Source organism: Salvelinus alpinus, chromosome 18, assembly GCF_045679555.1.
Source record: "Salvelinus alpinus chromosome 18, SLU_Salpinus.1, whole genome shotgun sequence".
NCBI lineage: Eukaryota > Metazoa > Chordata > Actinopteri > Salmoniformes > Salmonidae > Salvelinus > Salvelinus alpinus.
This window is the reverse complement of record NC_092103.1, coordinates 41,828,532-41,847,528: the sequence shown is the minus strand read 5'-3', so window position 1 is coordinate 41,847,528 and position 18,997 is coordinate 41,828,532. Positions and strand designations below refer to the sequence as shown.

At 43.9% G+C, this 18,997-nt stretch overlaps 1 protein-coding gene across 1 annotated transcript; it reads right to left on the bottom strand.

The window, feature by feature from the left end:
- Positions 1–1,252: 1,252 nt before the first annotated feature.
- Positions 1,253–17,956, bottom strand: sh2d4a (SH2 domain containing 4A). Its single transcript, XM_071351350.1, has 9 exons — positions 17,332–17,956; positions 16,170–16,507; positions 14,339–14,498; positions 11,359–11,524; positions 8,779–8,911; positions 4,540–4,738; positions 3,634–3,764; positions 2,378–2,595; positions 1,253–2,076 (listed from the first exon to the last, which is right to left on the bottom strand). Exons 2-9 carry the CDS (start codon positions 16,342–16,344, stop codon positions 1,984–1,986), a joined length of 1,275 nt encoding a protein of 424 aa, XP_071207451.1. The 5' UTR covers positions 16,345–16,507; positions 17,332–17,956; the 3' UTR covers positions 1,253–1,983.
- Between the last annotated feature and the right edge of the window lie 1,041 nt (positions 17,957–18,997).

The window sequence follows — 18,997 nt, the reverse complement described above, 5'->3', positions numbered from 1 at the left end:
CTGTAGCCTATAACTCCCGTCATTTAGTGACTTCTAGGACAGCCAATAGCTACTTTCCTTACTGAGGAGTTGGCAACACTGCTCTGATCAACTCATAGGGGACAAGCTACTCTGGCGAATGCTCCTCCTTTAATAAAGTCAGATCAAAGTTGAATCAATGTCTGCAAGATCACAATGACAGTACTCTGCATAACCCATAAGAACAGCATATAGCATAGGCTGAATGGGATCAAACCTCAACAGCACGTGCCACTAGGAAACAAATGTGCTTTGAAACTAAACAAGTAGGCTATTCTACAGCTTGCTAACACTATCTGCTCTAAAATTCACTCACTTTACATTTCAAAACAACACCGTAGGCTCCTTTGAAACTGTAGCCTATAACTCAAGATGATATAAATGCATATCCCCATGAAACTGATTGAGATCAACTGATTGGTAGGCAGGTGCTGCATGGACGTTTCACTGGTAAAAGTTGGAAGAATTATCATTCATGCTTGGCAGAGAAACCGCACAAGGCGAGTAGAGCAGAGAATGTGCATGAAGCAGAGAATCCCGCCCATGCACAGAAGCATCGGGACCTTTTGCTGGCGGGAAGAAAGGTCCAGAAAAGTCTGATCGTCAGCCTCTTCCTTTTTTAAATAGTTTATTAAAATTTCTAGAGTAGAATGACTTCTTGTTTTAGAGCCGTGTGGCTGATACATGAATTGGTTCTACTAAATGTATGCTGCGTTTTTACACAGGCAGTCCAATTCTGATCTTTTGCCCATTATTGGCAAAATATCTGATCTTAATGGTCTAAAAGACCAATAAGTGGCAGAAGATCGGAATTCAGCTTCCTGTGTAAACACAGCCGTAGACTCCCCAAAGCTGAATCAGTTATAGAACATTGTAAATATTGTTGCTTTGCAGGTAATGTATTATGTTCATAATGTGCTTTTAGAAAACTATAACTGCAAAATGAAATTAATCTCTTTGTCATGTGTTTTGTCAGACTCCTATAGGGGTATAATCCAAACCAGGATTCATTAGTTAGCCAGCTAACTTTGATAAACAACCAGAAGTAACTATTGATTTTCCCGATTCATTAAGAAGGCTAAACCTAGATGTGTTTTTGGTTGTTGAGTCATTACACCATGCCCATCTTTCCCCCCCAAAAATCAGAATATTTAAGCAAGCTAGCCAACTCATTGATCGTGCTTTTTGTAGTACTAGCATACTCCTCAGGTCAGCATTGAAACCAACTAGACAGTTGCAATACAAAGTGCATTTATTCAAGTAATTCGTCCCCAAACAGGCGACTGTTGTTTATTGTCGCTGTCAAATGTGCCTTTACAATACTGGCCTCTTGGTACTTGTCTATGAATACATCACCGGAAATGATATTACAGGCCTGTTCATATTGTACATGGGGGATAGAGGAGGTCTATATATAATAGAAAGTCAGTGGCTTGACAGTTGGCACTGGGGGGGGGGGGTAGAGTCAACGTCAACACGGATGTGAAACTTTCTGAACATTGCAGATAGAAATATAATTACTTGAACCGACACGATTCCCTAGTATGAAGTCAACCGAAGTTCCGCCTTGATAAAAAATGGTTATTCTATTATTGTTCTAGTCTACATGAGACACCGTAATCGGTTCTAAACATTACACTTCTATCTGAACATCCTGTAAATCCTCCTGAGAAAACAAGCTCTGTTGGTTATCTAGCCATAGTGTGAGTCTCCCGTAGAAACACTTTGTTCCACAGAGATCCGTCTCATGCCTAAAGGTTGTGTCTTAATATTCTAAAGTGGCTTCCTTCCTTGTCCCTTTCCCACCTTGACTACTGTCCTTAGACTGTTTAAAAGCTACTGACAGGTGAAACCACTTGGTCTCGATCATTCACCTGTTGAGACCTTTCTGACCAGTGGTCATGAAGGAAGGAGACTAGGAGAGGAGGCTGTTTTAGACTATTGGGACATGACCCTTGCAGGGTTTCAGGTAAAGAGTTCTGCATAGTCCACACCACTAGGCCTCTGGCCACATGGCTGGAGCAGCTGCTCCCCTCCTGACATGGTGATTGGCTCCCCCTAGTGACAGAAGAAAATGCAAAGCGTCATTATTCTGCTCCACTTCAACAGTTCACGTGAATACATAACAAGGTGCATTACAGTCTCAACATACCACCCACAGTAAATCCTGTATTATTTAAATTTGTCATTTAGCACATGCCTATCCAGAGCGACTTATAAGTGCATTCAACTACAGTAGGCAAAAACAACCAAATATCACAACCATTGCCAGTAAAACCCTCAAAGCTACCCTAAACAACCCCCAAATACAACATTTTTTTTTTAAAGCACAAAAAAAGGGCTCTAGATGTGCCACTACCTCGTGGAACTCCACAAGCTCTGCCAACGAGGTGAATCTGATCTGGTGTCCCAGCAGCATGTAGCAGCTCTCTGTAGCGTCAACGAGGAAGTGTTTAAACTCCTCTTTGCATCGATAAGACAGGACGTATCCCAGAATCCTTTCGCTGACCCGCACCAGAAAGTGCCCGGGTTCCCCCTCGCTCAGTAAGTCCTCGGCTTCCTGCCGTGAAATGATGCCTTCGGTGGTAAAAGTAATGGTGGGTCAGTTATTAAGTATTGCCAAGTCAGAATGACACCCTGAAGTGACATATTAAGGATGGATAGCTGAAGACCACATACATGTACATGTTTTACTCTCCAGAAAACTACCTGTAGCACTGAGATACTTGTGGAGATCTGACAGGATTTAATAGGTTTAAGCAATATGACAATAGCTCCACTTGGCCTTCTGATAGGCCAGGTTCTAATTCCTCCATATTGCAACCCAGTCAGAGCTACACAAGTGCATCTAGGGAGTAGGGAAAAGGGGGTGTTTCTGGACAGGGCCGTTGCTTCCGTTCAACATGAGAAACCTGGCTGGGGTGTATTTATTAGGTCGCATACCGCAACGAAAACAATAGTTTCTATTGGACACATTGAGGTCAGTCCCTCCCTGTTTCGTTCCATTTGGTTCCAAGTGAATACACCTCTGATCATAACTACTGCCAGTCCTTTCAGATAAGTATTAAATATAGGAGAAGTCCCAGGGCAAGAGAGTTACTGATAAACCCGCTGTATAGAAACAGAATTTGCATAGGTGCCCAGCACCTACTATGTCAGGGGTAGCTAGGCAACCAGGCAACCCTGGTCCTGGAGTGCTCAGCATGTACTTCACATTTTTGGAAGACCAAGTGTGTTGAATCTAGGCAATTCACTAAACAATTAGCTAAGTTAGTCAGGTCTGGTGCCTAGTTGGAATACTGTAGTACCTACGGCACTCCAGGAACAGGGTTACCTACTCCTGCACTATGTGGTTCAGTAAATTGATCAAACTTGGGTATTCTGTGGTATAATTAAGATATTACAAACAGTAGGAGGCATCAGACCTACTACTAACCAACTGTGCTGAGTGGCATGGAGACTGATGTGGTCTCTTCACATACAGTAAATGACTTTCAGTCTAATGTAAACTAATTAAGATTTATTTGCATTTGTGGCTATTTGCATATGTTGTTCATTCTAGATGGAATCCTCTTGTTCAGTTAGAAACATTTGCGGTGCAACTCGGCCCCTTACCATGGAACCAAGACGCTATGCGACTCTGGTCCTTCTGGAAGCCCGCTCGGAAAGGCAGCTGTTCCTCCTGGAACCATCTAATAATGTGCTCCCTGCTGGAGGTGGACAGTGTGCGTTGCACCCCTTGCTTCCTGTCAGGCAGCGAAACAGAGAGAAAAAAAGTGGGTCAGGCAGTCAGTCAGCCAGTGAAAGGCATTCATGTGTTTAAGCTCTAGGGCTCAGTGTTTCTCTGCATGGCTTTGTCTGAAAGGGGAATCCCTAGACATCAGCTTTCAGTGAATGAGACAAACCATCACAAGCACGAGGATTGACGTGTACTTACAGGATGACTACTGCAAAAAACCATTACCATATCAGACTGGTGGAAAGATTTGGTTCACTAATACTAGTGTGAATATAGAGTGGATTTAACCAACTATTCAATAATATAACTATTATTGAATAGTTATATTATTGACCTTCAGACCTGCAAAGTCCTAAGTGGGAGTCACTAAGGGAAGGGGCTAGGGTTTTGGGCTGTGCCATAGCAGATGACTGAATACCATTGGGTTTCAGTGGGGTTGAGCCTAGTCCAGGGTGTATTCAGTGATGTCAAACATCCTTAACGGTGCAGATATAAATGTAATTAATAGAGCCAACATAACTGCAGAATGATGCTCTACTCCACATAACCAACAATAGTATTTATATCGGAATGTTCTAGAATGTTGGACCCTAGACCTCCTGAACAGCAGGGTTGGGGTCAACTCCGGAAGTAAACTGACATTCCGATTCCAACAAATGCACACGTCTCCAAAAAGTATTGAGGAACATTTTAATTTCAGTTTACATCCTGAATTTAAAAGGAATTGACCCCAACTCTGCTGAACAGGCCCTGTATTACTGTGAAGGCACAGGTCAGCTCACGGGTTAAGGGTGTCGCTGGTCACAGTAAGGTTCCTGGGTTTGGGTTTGGGCGGGAGGGCAGGTCTGTCACCGCCGAAGGCCCTGGTGGCGGCAGCCACACGACCTCGCTCCAGAGCCTTGACCGATTGCCGCCGGTGGTCATCACGGGTCTGCTTGGCAATGGACCGTCGCCGCAGGTCAGCCGCTTTGGACTTCCGCACTGTGGAAAAACACAGAAGAATACAAAACACATACATGTAAACTCTCACACACACACACACAAAATCCTACCTTCATGGTTCTTCATATATATGACGTTTGTTTTTGTTAAAATTAAGTGAAATAAATGAAAAACGAGAAAGTTAGATCTGCATAAACCCATTTGAACATGGCGCTATAAGGTTCTATCTGCAATCCAATCACAAGCCTAAAACGAATACAGACGAACCAATCAGAACACATCTTTGCCATCTCCCTCCAAGTATGGTCTAGGCTAGTCTATGTATGATAATGTATGATAATCATAATACATTTCATAACGTATTTGATGTGTTCTGACTACCTTGATAATAGTGTCATATTCTAATCACTGACCACGTTTACATGCACACCAATATCCAGTTATTATTCGGGATACTCAAGTATACCGTTTTTGAGTTCATGCATATAAACTAAATATCATATCCTGTTTACAATAACCCCAAAAAGCTTGTATCCCGGTTATGAGAATCCCGGATAAGATGCCTGGGATATGCTGATGTAAGATGGGATACTGTGGCACGTCAACATTTTATCCCGTTTACTGTTGGTTTTTTATGGTCTGTGCATGCTCAGTTTCACAAATCACTTCATAAAAGCAGGCTACCTGCACAGTTCCATCCACCATAATAATTTAGCCTACTATAACTTATTTACTTTCACCTCTAAATTTAGACAAGTTCCTGCTTATAATTTCCTACATTTGGTAGGCCATATAATTTCTGACATAGTAAGAAACATGCAGCTTCTCTTCTGTCATACCTTGTGCCCCAGAATATATATATATATTACCCCTTTTTCGTGATATCCAATTGGTAGTTACAGTTTTGTCCCATAGCTGCGACTCCCGTACGGACTCGGGAGAGGCGAAGGTCGAGAGCCTTGCGTCCTCCGAAACACAACCCAACCAAGCCGCACTGCTTCTTGACACAATGACCACTTAACCTGGAAGCCAGCTGCACCAATGTGTCGGAGGAAACACCGTGCACCTGGCGACCGCGTCAGCGTGCACTGCGCCCGGCCCACCACAGGAGTCACTAGTGGGACAAGGACATCCCTGCCGGCCAAACCCTCCCCTAGCCCAGACGACGCTGGGCCAATTGTGCGCAGCCCCATGGGTCTCCCGGTCGCGGCAGAGCATGGACTCGAACCCAGAATCTCTATTGGCACAGATAGCACTGCGATGCAATAACTCCAAAACAGTGGAAAGATTGTCCCTGTGCAAAATGTCATCAGTTTGACCGGTTTTTAAATGAAAAGCTAAGAAAACGTCGTAACACGTTTCTGATAAGACTTCAGTTTGTCTTGGGGGCATATTTTACATGGTTGAAATACAGTCTGCTTGCATAAGTGTCAAAGATAACATTACGTGCACATTCACATTTTCACTGCAAGAAATGCATAACCTAATTCTGCAGGAGTTAATATTAGATTACTCTACATCTGAGACGTTATAGGCCTACAGTCAGTGTCCTTAGTTGAGTTACTATTCCATTTAACCCATATACTTAAATGAGGAATATTCTGTTTATTCATGGTTACATGGATACTATTGAGCGTGCGACAGAGATAGATCCATCTATCTCTATAGGTGCGTGTAAACATCTTATCCCAAATAAGACCGCAAGCGGGATATGAGCTCTTATCCGGAATACTATGCACATGTAAACGTGGTCATTTATATATTTAAAAAACTTAACGTCTAATTCCTTAGTGTCAGAACCTTATGGTTGAACCCAGATTGAACCTTATGGCTCTGAAATGTCAATCTACCACTGGACACACCTACTCATTCCAGGGTTTTTCTTTATTTGTACTATTTTCTACATTGTAGAATAATAGTGAAGACATCAAAACTATGAAATAACAGATATGGAATCATGTAGTAACCAAATAACTGTTAAACAAATCAAAATATATTTTATATTTGAGATTCTTCAAAGTAGCCACCCTTTGCCTTGATAACAGCTTTGCACACTCTTGGCATTCTCTCAACCACCTTGATGAGGTAGACACCTGGAATGCATTTCAATTAACAAGTGTGCCTTCTTAAAAAAGTTAATTTGTGGAATTTCTTTCCTTCTTAATGCGTTTGAGCCAATCAGTTGTGTTGTGACAAGATAGGGGTGGTATACAGAAGATGGTCTTTTACCAAATAGGGCTAAGTCCATATTATGGCAAGAACAGCTCAAAAAAGCAAAGAGAAACGACAGTCCATCATTACTTTAAGACATGAAGGTCAGTCAATATGGAACATTTCAAGAACTTTGAAAGTTTCTTCAAATGCAGTCGCAAAAACCATCAAGCGCTATGATGAAACTGGCTCTCACGAGGACCGCACAGGAAAGGAAGACCCAGAGTTACCTCTGCTGCAGAGGATAAATTCATTAGAGTTAACTGCACCTCAGATTGCAGCCCAAATAAATGCTTCACAGAGTTCAAGTAACAGACACATCAACTGTTCAGAGGAGACTCCGTGAATCAGGCCTTCATAGTTGAATTGCTGCAAAGAAACCACTACTAAAGGACACCAATAATAAGAAGAGACTTGCTTGGGCCAAGAAACACGAGCAATGGACAGACAGGTGGAAATCTGTCATTTTGTCCTTTCCTTTGAGATTTTTGGTTCCAACCGCCGTGTCTTTGTGAGACGCAGAGCGTCTACTCAATATCTCAGAACAGATATAACCTTAGTCCCAAGGTCACGATTTGTCTGGTTACCCTACTGAATGTAAACAAACCGTTTCACAAGGCCAAGAAACAGTCATCTGTGTAATGATCAACTGGTGTGCCCTATATAGCTCTATCCAGAGGCCCAGGGGGGTTTCCTGCCTTCCATACATTCCATTTCAACCCATTTATGATGTGTTAAAGCAGCAGAAAAGGTTTTTCACATTGAGAGGCAACAGTGGAACACCGGTGTACATTTCAGACTAAGCACAAGACAAACATTATATGTCCACACTTTGGCAGAAACTGATTTTTTTTTTTAAACATACAAAGTAGCATGATTATTTATACTGTTAATCAGTGCAACTGAAGGTCAGCTATAATCTTTGTCAAACAGGAAGGTTAATTATTAACTTGTGTGTTGGAACTATATTCATTATACTTGGGAGTTTGCCATGGAGAAAATAATCATCATGATGTACGTTTGTCCAATTTAACATTAATACAATACTTCCTATTTATACAATCTAGATGTTCAGGTCGGTGGTAAACTATAGGACTGCAGGGATCGCCCAGATATGTCTTCAACACGAAATCAAAACGTTTTCCAATGAGGTCAACATATTTGTGCAGCCATTCTGAGATCACGTTGAGTGTTCTAAAATTAAAATTAGCGCCAACGAAGAATGGCAAGTAACACACATCACCCCAAGCCATGCTAAGGATCTGGCTCAGGACTGACGGTTTCCAAGGATATCAGGAATTTATATTCACATTCTGGGCTTGTCCAATAGATGGGTTAGCTGACGATGTCATGAAAGCGATGCTTCAAATCAGGCAGAAGTCTGTCAGTTGTTATTCTGGATGGCCAGATATAACTACCAACAATGACAAGAATCTACCATGTGGGGAATCGTAGGTGACTCGTTTCAGTTAGTTTTTTGTTCTTGATACCATGGCTTGTTTTGAGGCATTTTGACTGATTTCATGTCAATGCTAATATGACTAAAATTCGCTAGCTAACCAACAACTGTAACGATGAAATTGAGAGACAACAAGTGCTCATTGTGCAAATGGATGTTTTCAATCAACATATTGGAGACTAAATATAGTTGACATGTTTTCAACAATCTAAGCCAACCCTGTCCGTTTTGCCCCATAGTTGCACCCGTGTCGGTTTATTTGCTGAACAACCAACCAGTCTATAAGAAACACCGGTTTTAATGGCAATCTTCCGAGATGTGAAGCGCGACTGCAAAAATGACGACCTAGAATCCGTATGCTTCAGAGTTTCTCCAGTGTGTGTGTGTGTGTGTGTGTGTGTGTGTTTACATGAATCTTGCCAGTGTTGGTCGTTTCTCTCCTCTCTGACCTCCCTCAAGTCCATGTAGATCTCCTGCTTTCTCTTCTGCTCCACTCTTTGCACCTCCTCCTCAGCCCTCCTCCTCTCCTCCGCCTCTCTTTTCTGAGAGAAACAGGGGGAAGGAGAGAAAGAAATGTCACCATTGAACAGTAGTGGCTAAACAAATAGAAAGACTGTGGAATTGAACCAGGGTCATGTTCATTACACCTGGCAAAAAGGTAAAACATTTTTTTCCTCCTCCAGAGTTTTACCTGCAGTAAATCAAGTCAATTTCAAATACTGTATAAAGACAGTGATGCTATGAGCTCAAACAAATGTATTTAATCATTGTTTTGAACTGGCCTATATGGGGAAGTATGAAACAACTGACTGTTTAGGAAGGACATTGTTCTAAAAGTTGGTCAAATAACTGGACGGTCAACGATAACTGGAAAGCGATTATATGTGTTGTTTAGCTAACGTGTTATGGTCATGAGGATGTGGGCAAACAATACCATTGATGAAACATTGAGTAGTTCCTGTAAGTTGACAAAATGAGCTTTCAACACCTATTGTGAGGCTAATTATTTTATATCAATGCATCATCAACTTCCTTGTTTACATAACTTAAACACTCATTATACTGTGACAATATTATAGAATGACATTTTAATCAATGGGCTAATACTTAACCATATAACCTGTCAAACTGTACTTATGATCAAAACACCTGATGCCATGACTGATGCCATGACCTTAAAATAATTGTTCAACTGTCTAAGATTTAAGGCAAGAGTCCCTGGAGAGCTAGAGTACTGGGAGTGCAGGCTTTTGATCCAGCCAAGCACAAAAATAAGTAATGCAACAAATCAGACTTGATGAGCTGGGCTGGAACCATAGAGATAGAGGACTCTAGTGCCCAAAAGCCTGTTTTAGCATGGGTAGCGCTATTGCGTCTTTCACCATTTTGGATGTATGTGTGAATTGTTAGTATTAGACACCCAACATGGCTCGGGGATTCGAACTCCAGGGTTGACGTTGACAATGTCTGACCCTGGTCATGACCACACTCCCTGAGGGTGTCTCAGGGGTGAAAAGACACAACAAAAAATACACACAAAAAAAAAACGAGTGACTTTTCAGTTACTGGCCCAATGATCTAACCGCTAGGCTACCTAGCGCCCGTGTAGTCAACTGGATGTCCTATGGGTTAAGGAAGGATCACATAATTCCATCCAGGTCATCAGGAGGGATCAGCCAATGAATTAACTAGTGAGCAAACATGCCATAAAGGTAGGTGGCAGTAAATCACCAACCTTGCTTTTATACCTGTTCAAACAACACACTCGAGGTGGCAGTATGCACCCTTTGTTTGTTTGCCAACGCAGAAGTAATAGAAAAACTAAATGGACTACTTCAAAATGGAGATTGCCTCAATGGCGCTGCCCATGGTCTCACAGACGCCATAATGGGACAGATACAATGTCTATCTAAGTCTATGGCTGGAAGAAAAGTCTGGACTACCTGTAACTCTCTAAATAAACTGTGGCATGTGAATTAGTGTTTTTTCAAAATTATGGGCTGGGGGGCCTTCATGATGGGCTAGGGGGGGCCTTCATGATGGGCTAGGGGGGGCCTTCATGATGGGCTAGGGGGGGGCCTTCATGATGGGCTAGGGGGGGGCCTTCATGATGGGCTAGGGGGGGGCCTTCATGATGGGCTAGGGGGGGGCCTTCATGATGGGCTAGGGGGGGCCTTCATGATGGGCTAGGGGGGGGCCTTCATGATGGGCTAGGGGGGGGCCTTCATGATGGGCTAGGGGGGGGCCTTCATGATGGGCTAGGGGGGGGCCTTCATGATGGGCTAGGGGGGGGCCTTCATGATGGGCTAGGGGGGGGCCTTCATGATGGGCTAGGGGGGGGCCTTCATGATGGGCTAGGGGGGGGCCTTCATGATGGGCTAGGGGGGGGCCTTCATGATGGGCTAGGGGGGGCCTTCATGATGGGCTAGGGGGGGCCTTCACGATGGGCTAGGGGGGGCCTTCACGATGGGCTAGGGGGGGCCTTCACGATGGGCTAGGGGTGGCCTTCACGATGGGCTAGGGGGGGGCCTTCACGATGGGCTAGGGGGGGGCCTTCACGATGGGCTAGGGGGGGGCCTTCACGATGGGCTAGGGGGGGGCCTTCACGATGGGCTAGGGGGGGGCCTTCACGATGGGCTAGGGGGGGGCCTTCACGATGGGCTAGGGGGGGGCCTTCACGATGGGCTAGGGGGGGCCTTCACGATGGGCTAGGGGGGGCCTTCACGATGGGCTAGGGGGGGCCTTCACGATGGGCTAGGGGGGGCCTTCATGATGGGCTAGGGGGGGCCTTCATGATGGGCTAGGGGGGGCCTTCATGATGGGCTAGGGGGGGCCTTCATGATGGGCTAGGGGGGGGCCTTCATGATGGGCTAGGGGGGGGCCTTCATGATGGGCTAGGGGGGGGCCTTCATGATGGGCTAGGGGGGGCCTACATGATGGGCTAGGGGGGGGCCTACATGATGGGCTAGGGGGGGGCCTTCATCTCCACCTCCTGTTGGCTCTGCTCCTGAGCTGCAGCCCGTCGCTCCACCTCCTGTCGCTCCACCTCCTGTCGCTCCACCTCCTGTCGCTCCACCTCCTCTTTCCACGACTGCAGCTCTGAGTCCATCAACACGCTGGAGAACCTCTTGACCAGCTCCGCCTCCTTTTTCGCCCTACACACACACACACAGGGATTGACTGAGTGAGAACACACACGAGCACCTGTAGATCTTTACCTGTCCACTGATTTTATAAAGCTTTCCCTAAAATCTAAATACCTTTCACCTCCCCAAATACTCCCATGGCCCCTCCAATGACAGTCCACAATCCCCTACCTCGAGGCACGGATAGAAAAAAAGAGCTACAGACATGTCCTATCCATACAGGCACATGGCAACTACTATGAGGAAAACAAACAGGAAAACGCTGCACATGCTCCCAGGTGATTTTATTATAACATTTCAACCCTTCATCAGGCATCCACGGAGGTCTTCATCAGGCATCCACGGAGGCTGGGATCATCCACGGAGCCTGGGAGCATCCACGGAGCATCCACGGAGCCTGGGAGCATCCACGGAGCATCCACGGAGCCCGGGAGCATGAGTATCCACGGAACATGAGTATCCACGGAACATGAGTATCCACGGAGCATGAGTATCCACGGAGCATGAGTATCCACGGAGCATGAGTATCCACGGAGCATGAGTATCCACGGAGCATGAGTATCCACGGAGCATGGAAGCCTGAGCAGCAGTGTGCAGCGTTCACCTTTTTATTTACAATGAATTCCCCTCCAGCAAAAATTACCTCAATGTGCGTATGTTCTTCAGATTGTTTAACTACTATGAGGACACACCCCTAACACCACGCAGATTGACGTTTATTGGGGTGAGGCTTGTCCTGGAGGCAGAACTGAGCGATTTCAACTAGATGGGCCAGCTGCTGAGTCAAATTGGCTACATTGTAAAAATGTATGAAAACAAAAATTTGCTTTTTGGTCTTCATCTAATGTTAGGCATTAGGGTTAGCAGTGCGTTTAAGGTTAAAAATCTGATTTCGAAAATCTGCTAGTTACCACTGCAGGGCTGCCTCCAGAACAACATTCATGATGAATAAAAGAGGACTCAACAATAGAAGGTCTGAGGAGTGGAATGTTATGACACATAAGCAAAGTCCAGATCAGGATGGCAACAGCCAACATGCAGGCACTGAGGACCAAGTTGTAATTTAAATGCTTGCCTGTAACTTTTTACAGCAATCTCCAGTTAGGATTTGGCCCAGAATTATCAAGAATTATCAAATCACATTCATTTAAAATGGAGAATGTGGATGTTAGAGAACACAAAACAGGATTCTGTGATAGACTGTCTGGAACAAAGTCGTTACTTTAGGTTTAAATTTAGAAACCACTTAGTAAGAGAACTCAAGAATCCACAAGTACAGAACAGTGGGGTGTGAGACAGCATGTTCTCAAATGGAATTCTATTATATAACCCATATGGGCGGTTGAGTAAGGCTTTTGTCTGACCAGCCTTAGAGAAGAATTTGAAACGTCAGAATGAAGTGAATTTAGTAGAATGTTCAACAACAATGTTCACACATACAGATGGTAAAATGAGAAATGGCGAAGGTGCATGAAGATAGAGGAATTCATACAGGACATCATTGTTTCAGCACTATCCACAGAGTTCTTAAAGAACGGCGTGAGACATGGTTCAATGTGACAGTAAATCATCACAATCTACTTTTGTAAAAAAAAAAATTTAAAGTCCACCATCTTGGAGCTTTGCCGATGATACAAGAAAAGAGTAACGGAGAGCAATGAGCAATATGGCCAACTGAGCAATAAAAGGCATTTGTACATGGTGGCCGCCATCTTTATGCACCTTCTCCATTGGAAGACGGGCATTTTGTAATGGCTGGAATAGAACAAATGGAAAGGTTTTAAACACATAGCGCTGCATTCATTCCATTACGACGAGCACCTCTGACTTAAAGTGACACCAGCCACCTGCTCACAGCATCTTTTATTTGTTACTTATCGCACTTATTTTTTCTTAACTTAAAGCATTTGTTGTTTAAAGGCTTGTAAGTAGGCATGTCACTGTAAGGTCTACTACACCTGTTGTATTTGGCACATGTGACAAATACCATTTGATTTTGATCTTTAACTAATCAGTGGTGGAGATGACACATTGTTTCCTGCCCACACAAGTTACCATCTCTTCTGATTACAGGTTAATTTGGGGTTATACATACCTGTGGCTCAACCAAACCCTTACAGCAGCCAGTTATCATTATCACCACCCTAACAGGGAAACATGACTAAGAAGTGAAACTCCCCCACAGTGTTGAATGACTTGTAGTTGTGGGAACAACGTCATAGGCAACACTATCATGGTTAAGTGCAGCTCACAACACAGGCAGTGCCTGACTCAATAAAATGAGAGGTTTAGTTGAAGACATTTTTAACTAGGGCTTCCTGGCTGGGAAGGGTGATGTCTAGATTAAACCCAACTATAGCCCTGTGGGTATTACCGACAGCCAGAGAATCTGTGCAGAACCTACCTTACAGGTCATTTTGTGTTGGCTGGTGTGATAAGCCACAAATAGACCATAGACACACACTTTGCCTACATCAACCACTGCATCCCATTACAGGGTCTGTAGTAAATTAAGTAAGTTTATTTGCCACTGTTCAAGACAACACGCTTAACCACCTGACATCTTCCTGTCAGAAAGCGGTGTTATTGATTGCTATGACAACCATGTCTGTCTCCATAGAAGGTGTTCTATTTAAAGAGTTAAGAGTCAAATATGTGGCTAATGACCTGACAGTCAGGTCTCTCTCTGCTTTGACTGACATCTTTAACATGTTTGCCAATGACAGAGGGCGTTTGGCACGACAACAACAAAGGAGAGGGATAAAGCAAACACGTTGCACTGCTAAAAGATGTACGGCATGTGATGATGTAATTTCCTCCCACCTGAGCTCCTCAGCCTCTCTCTGGGCCTGGCGGGCCGCCCTCTGGGCTATGATGTCATCACAGATCTGCTCGTAGGACTGGTCGGCAGGGTGGTCCCCCATCACCCACACCCATATGTCACTATCCATCCCCGCCAGCCACTGTACACTCTTCACAGAGGCTGATGCACAAAATGCACACACACACACACACACACACACACACACACACACACACACACACACACACACACACACACACACACACACACACACACACACACACACACACACACACACACACACACACACACGCACACGCACACAGACGTGCACCACAGACACAGACGTGCACCACAGACACAGACGTGCACCACAGACACAAAAACACACAGCACAGCCAGTTAGAAAAATACTGTGCTCATTAATCCTAGCATAATATTACTCAATTCATTTTCCACAGTGCAACACAGTTGTAAAACACTGCTGCAGTTGGACTACTTTAACAGGAGTGAATCGTACTCTCCATCACTACATCTGAACGCAACGTTTCAGTGGAGATCCCGATATGTCCTTTAGTCTCCAGTTTGGCATATAACTAGCTGGGTTTCTCAACTCCACGGTATGTACGTCTCGGTGGAGTTGGGTTGCAACGACTGTGGGCGGAGTGTTCCTCGGACTACATTAAGTCGCTGTCAGTGGATACGAGGAAACAATCGGTGGTTTTATAAAAAAATATGGATTTAAGGGTTTCAGAATTTACATTTTCAGAAGTATCGACAGCGGCTCGATGCAGTTGGAGATCCAACCCACCCACCCACCCACCCACCCACACACACGCACACAGACGTGCACCACAGACACAGACGTGCACCACAGACACAAAAACACACAGCACAGCCAGTTAGAAAAATACTGTGCTCATTAATCCTAGCATAATATTACTCAATTCATTTTCCACAGTGCAACACAGTTGTAAAACACTGCTGCAGTTGGACTACTTTAACAGGAGTGAATCGTACTCTCCATCACTACATCTGAACGCAACGTTTCAGTGGAGATCCCGATATGTCCTTTAGTCTCCAGTTTGGCATATAACTAGCTGGGTTTCTCAACTCCACGGTATGTACGTCTCGGTGGAGTTGGGTTGCAACGACTGTGGGCGGAGTGTTCCTCGGACTACATTAAGTCGCTGTCAGTGGATACGAGGAAACAATCGGTGGTTTTATAAAAAAATATGGATTTAAGGGTTTCAGAATTTACATTTTCAGAAGTATCGACAGCGGCTCGATGCAGTTGGAGATCCAACCCACCCACCCACCCACCCACCCACCCACACACCCACACACACAACATTGATGTGATGAACATCGTGGCGTTGAGAATAACTCAGCTAGCATATAGAAAAACAGAAACATCACAGGAGACCAACAGTAAATGTGCTTTTCAGAGAGAGGCATGGAAAATATCCAAAATGGCACCTAATTCCCCCATAGGGCTCTGGTCAAAAGTAGTGCACTATTTATTTTTTTTACCTTTATTTAAGTAGGCAAGTCAGTTAAGACCAAATTCTTATTTTCAATGATGGCCTAGGAACAGTGGGTTAACTGCCTTGTTCAGGAGCAGAACAACAGATTTTGACCTTGTCAGCTCGGGGATTCGATCTTGCAACCTTTCGGTTACTAGTTCAACGCTCTAACCACTAGGCTTTCTGCCGCTACAGAGTAGTAGTACACTATACAGAGTAGTAATACACTAGAAAGTGGATAGGGTCAAATCAAATCAAACCAACATAGGGTGCCATGAGGGACACACACAACCATTCATTGTCAGTGTTGACGGCTCAGTGATACCTTTCTTGGGTTTCTTCAGAGTGGCATCCTCCTTCTCCAGTCGAGCCTCTCTATCCTTCCAGCGTCGAACCTGTTCTTCACGCATCTTAATGAACAACACCTGCTTCTGCTCTTCGCTCAGCTCAGCCAGGAGCTCGGGTGATATGAACATGTCCGTCAAAATCTGCTGGAGCATCGTAGAGCTGTAATGTCTCACCAACAGTATCCAGAGAGAACTTTAGTATTAGCAGAGAACACCTGGTGTTGGTTGGATGTTGGGAGTTTCTCAGTTGAAATATCGAGTTGTTAATCCTCTAATGAAGACTGGTCCATGCATGTATTCACTCTCTGAATTCCCACTGAAAGAAACAGAAATGTCCATAAGAAATGGCTGCTTTGACCATAACTGTGCATCAGAGTACCTGCTGCCTTCTCCACACATTTTCTATTGGTATAGCCAGTACAGTGCCTGCTATGTTTGTTCACACCACAGGTCAGATGTTGCAACTGGTGTACACATACATAGATATATATAAAAGAGTATGTAGGAAGACAATAGTCCAGTCTCTGAACTCTCACATTCTCAATCTACTGTGATTCGTGCTTAATAAGCATGGCAGAAACGGTATACTATAACACAGCATCATGATCTCGTGGTGAGATAGCAGCCTATTATCACTCCGAAGTGTGGCCAACTGTATGCAAACAACTAAAGTTGGCTGCGGGACATAGGGATTTGCCATGCGAAATTAATTTGAAATACAGTGATTGGAAAACTCGTCAAATCCATTGAATTGCATGTCGACTGTGAAGACATGGCTGTCATTTTGATTTTCAAATAGTAATAGTAGTAGGATACAGTGGAGTTCACTACAACCTGCCCATTTAACTACCGGTATCAGAGCACACCTGTAAAACATGTTTTACTTAAGTACAGAAACGTTACTCCACAGACCTACAACAGCTAGAATCGGGACGTTAAAGGAAGATACAAAAAAAGTAACTTATGTCCATAATCAACTATGACTAGGCACATTCACAATGGATGATGATAATGCCTGCAGTAAATGATAACGCCGACCATTTGCAGTGTTGAAATATTTGTACTATCACTGGATATTTAAATGGTAAACAAAAATACGTTCCATATATTTCATTATTGAGTTCATCCAAATGTACTTACCACTATGGTATATATCCTGAAAGTGGAAATCACAGCCGATACGTGGGAAGTGGACGCCTTTAAAAAAATAACTTGTTTACAAGATGTCCCATGGGAATGTTCGGCATGAGTCACACTATGGGGCGATGGTCACGCCTGCAAATGTATATATTTTTCTGTAGCCTACTATTTAGCGGTATTTCGCAGGTTTAACGACAATGACAAATGTTCCGTTGCAGGTACCGTTTTCCGTAGGTTACTTATTTCCTAAATGAAGGACAAAAAGTGCCAACAAGTTTCGCAAGAAAAAAACACTCCCTTATGCAAATGTTAATATTTGTCCATCCCACTCACTGTTATTGCAGGTAGACTACTGCAGCGTTCAGAACAACTGGAAACTCGGAAATCTCTGCCTTCCGACTTCAGTGCGTTCACGACAACTGGGAATTCGGCAAAAAAACTAGCTCCGACTGGGAAAGTCGTTTTGAAATGTCATCCAACTCGGAATTCCAATTCGAAAACTCGGGCATCTTTCTGGAGCTTCTACTTTCCGACGTGAGGATCACTTACGTCATGATTTGACCTAGTTTTTTTCCCGAGTTCCCAGTTGTCTTGAAAGCGCCATAATCTTGGCTAAAACAGATCTAAAGTCTCGCGTAATTGGTCAGATGCTTATTTACTAGTCTGTCCCAATAGTATCCAGCTGCAGCCCCGCAGCAGCCTGAGACCCCTTTATTTCCTCATTTCCTAGCTTCCTTTCCTTCTTTCTTAACTTTCTTTCCTTCTTCTTTTCCTTTCCTTTCCTCTCTATTGGTTGTGGTTAATTCCAACACATACATGTGAACTCCTCCTTTCCATTCCTAGCTTCCTTTCCTCGTTTCCCAGCTTCCTTTCCTTCCCTACCTCCAAATCCTCTCCTCTATCCTATCTCACTTTCCTTATCTCCTTTTCTTTCCTACCTCCTTTCCACCTTTCCTCGCTTCCTTTTCTTTCTTAATTTTCTTTCCTAGATTCCTTTCCTAACTCCCTTTCCTTTCCTCCTTTCCTAGCTCCATTTATTTTCCTCCTTTCCCCGCCTTCCTTTCCTCTTTCCCTATCTCCCTTTCCTTAACTAGGAGCTAGGAAAGAAGGAAAGGAAAAGGATTGAGGAAAGAAGTATGTGGTAGGGATTAACCACGGCCAGTAGAGAGGAAAGGAAGAAGGAAAGTAAGTTAGGAAAGGAAGCTGGGAAATGAGGAAAGGAAAGGGTGCGAGGAAAAAGAGGAAAGGAATTGAAGAAATTAAAGGAGGAGTTCGCATGTACAGTATGTGGTAAGGATTAAACACGGCCAGCAATAGTATATATAGTATATATAGGCAATAGTATTGTTTTTAGTGACAGGCTAGTTTTAGGGACAGGCTGCTGCGGAGCTGCAGCCGGATGTATCTAGTCTGTCCAGGAGAGAGTACAGGGAGACTAACTTACTTCAGGTAAAAGTAATGCTATTCGGGAGGGGTCTAAATTGTGTGCAAATAATCAGTAGGCTAGAGACTAGTATGATATAAAAAATGGTCAGTGTTATGGCACATTTTCAGTGGCACGTAATAATGCAATGTGCATTTTGTGCTGACCAGAAAAAAACTTGGCTAATAAAGTTATTTATGGAACTATATATTTTATCAACAACTTGTTTATAAAATAGGTGGA

Bases quoted from the DNA above. Each gene is read 5' to 3' on its own strand.
- sh2d4a (XM_071351350.1), bottom strand. From the start codon at position 16,344: ATGCTCCAGCAGATTTTGACGGACATGTTCATATCACCCGAGCTCCTG. The intron at 3,765-4,539 runs GTGAGCTGACCT...GCTGCCTGACAG, and splicing joins ACCAGCGACACCCTTAACCC to GAAGCAAGGGGTGCAACGCA. The intron at 2,596-3,633 runs GTAAGGGGCCGA...TTACCACCGAAG, and splicing joins CATAGCGTCTTGGTTCCATG to GCATCATTTCACGGCAGGAA.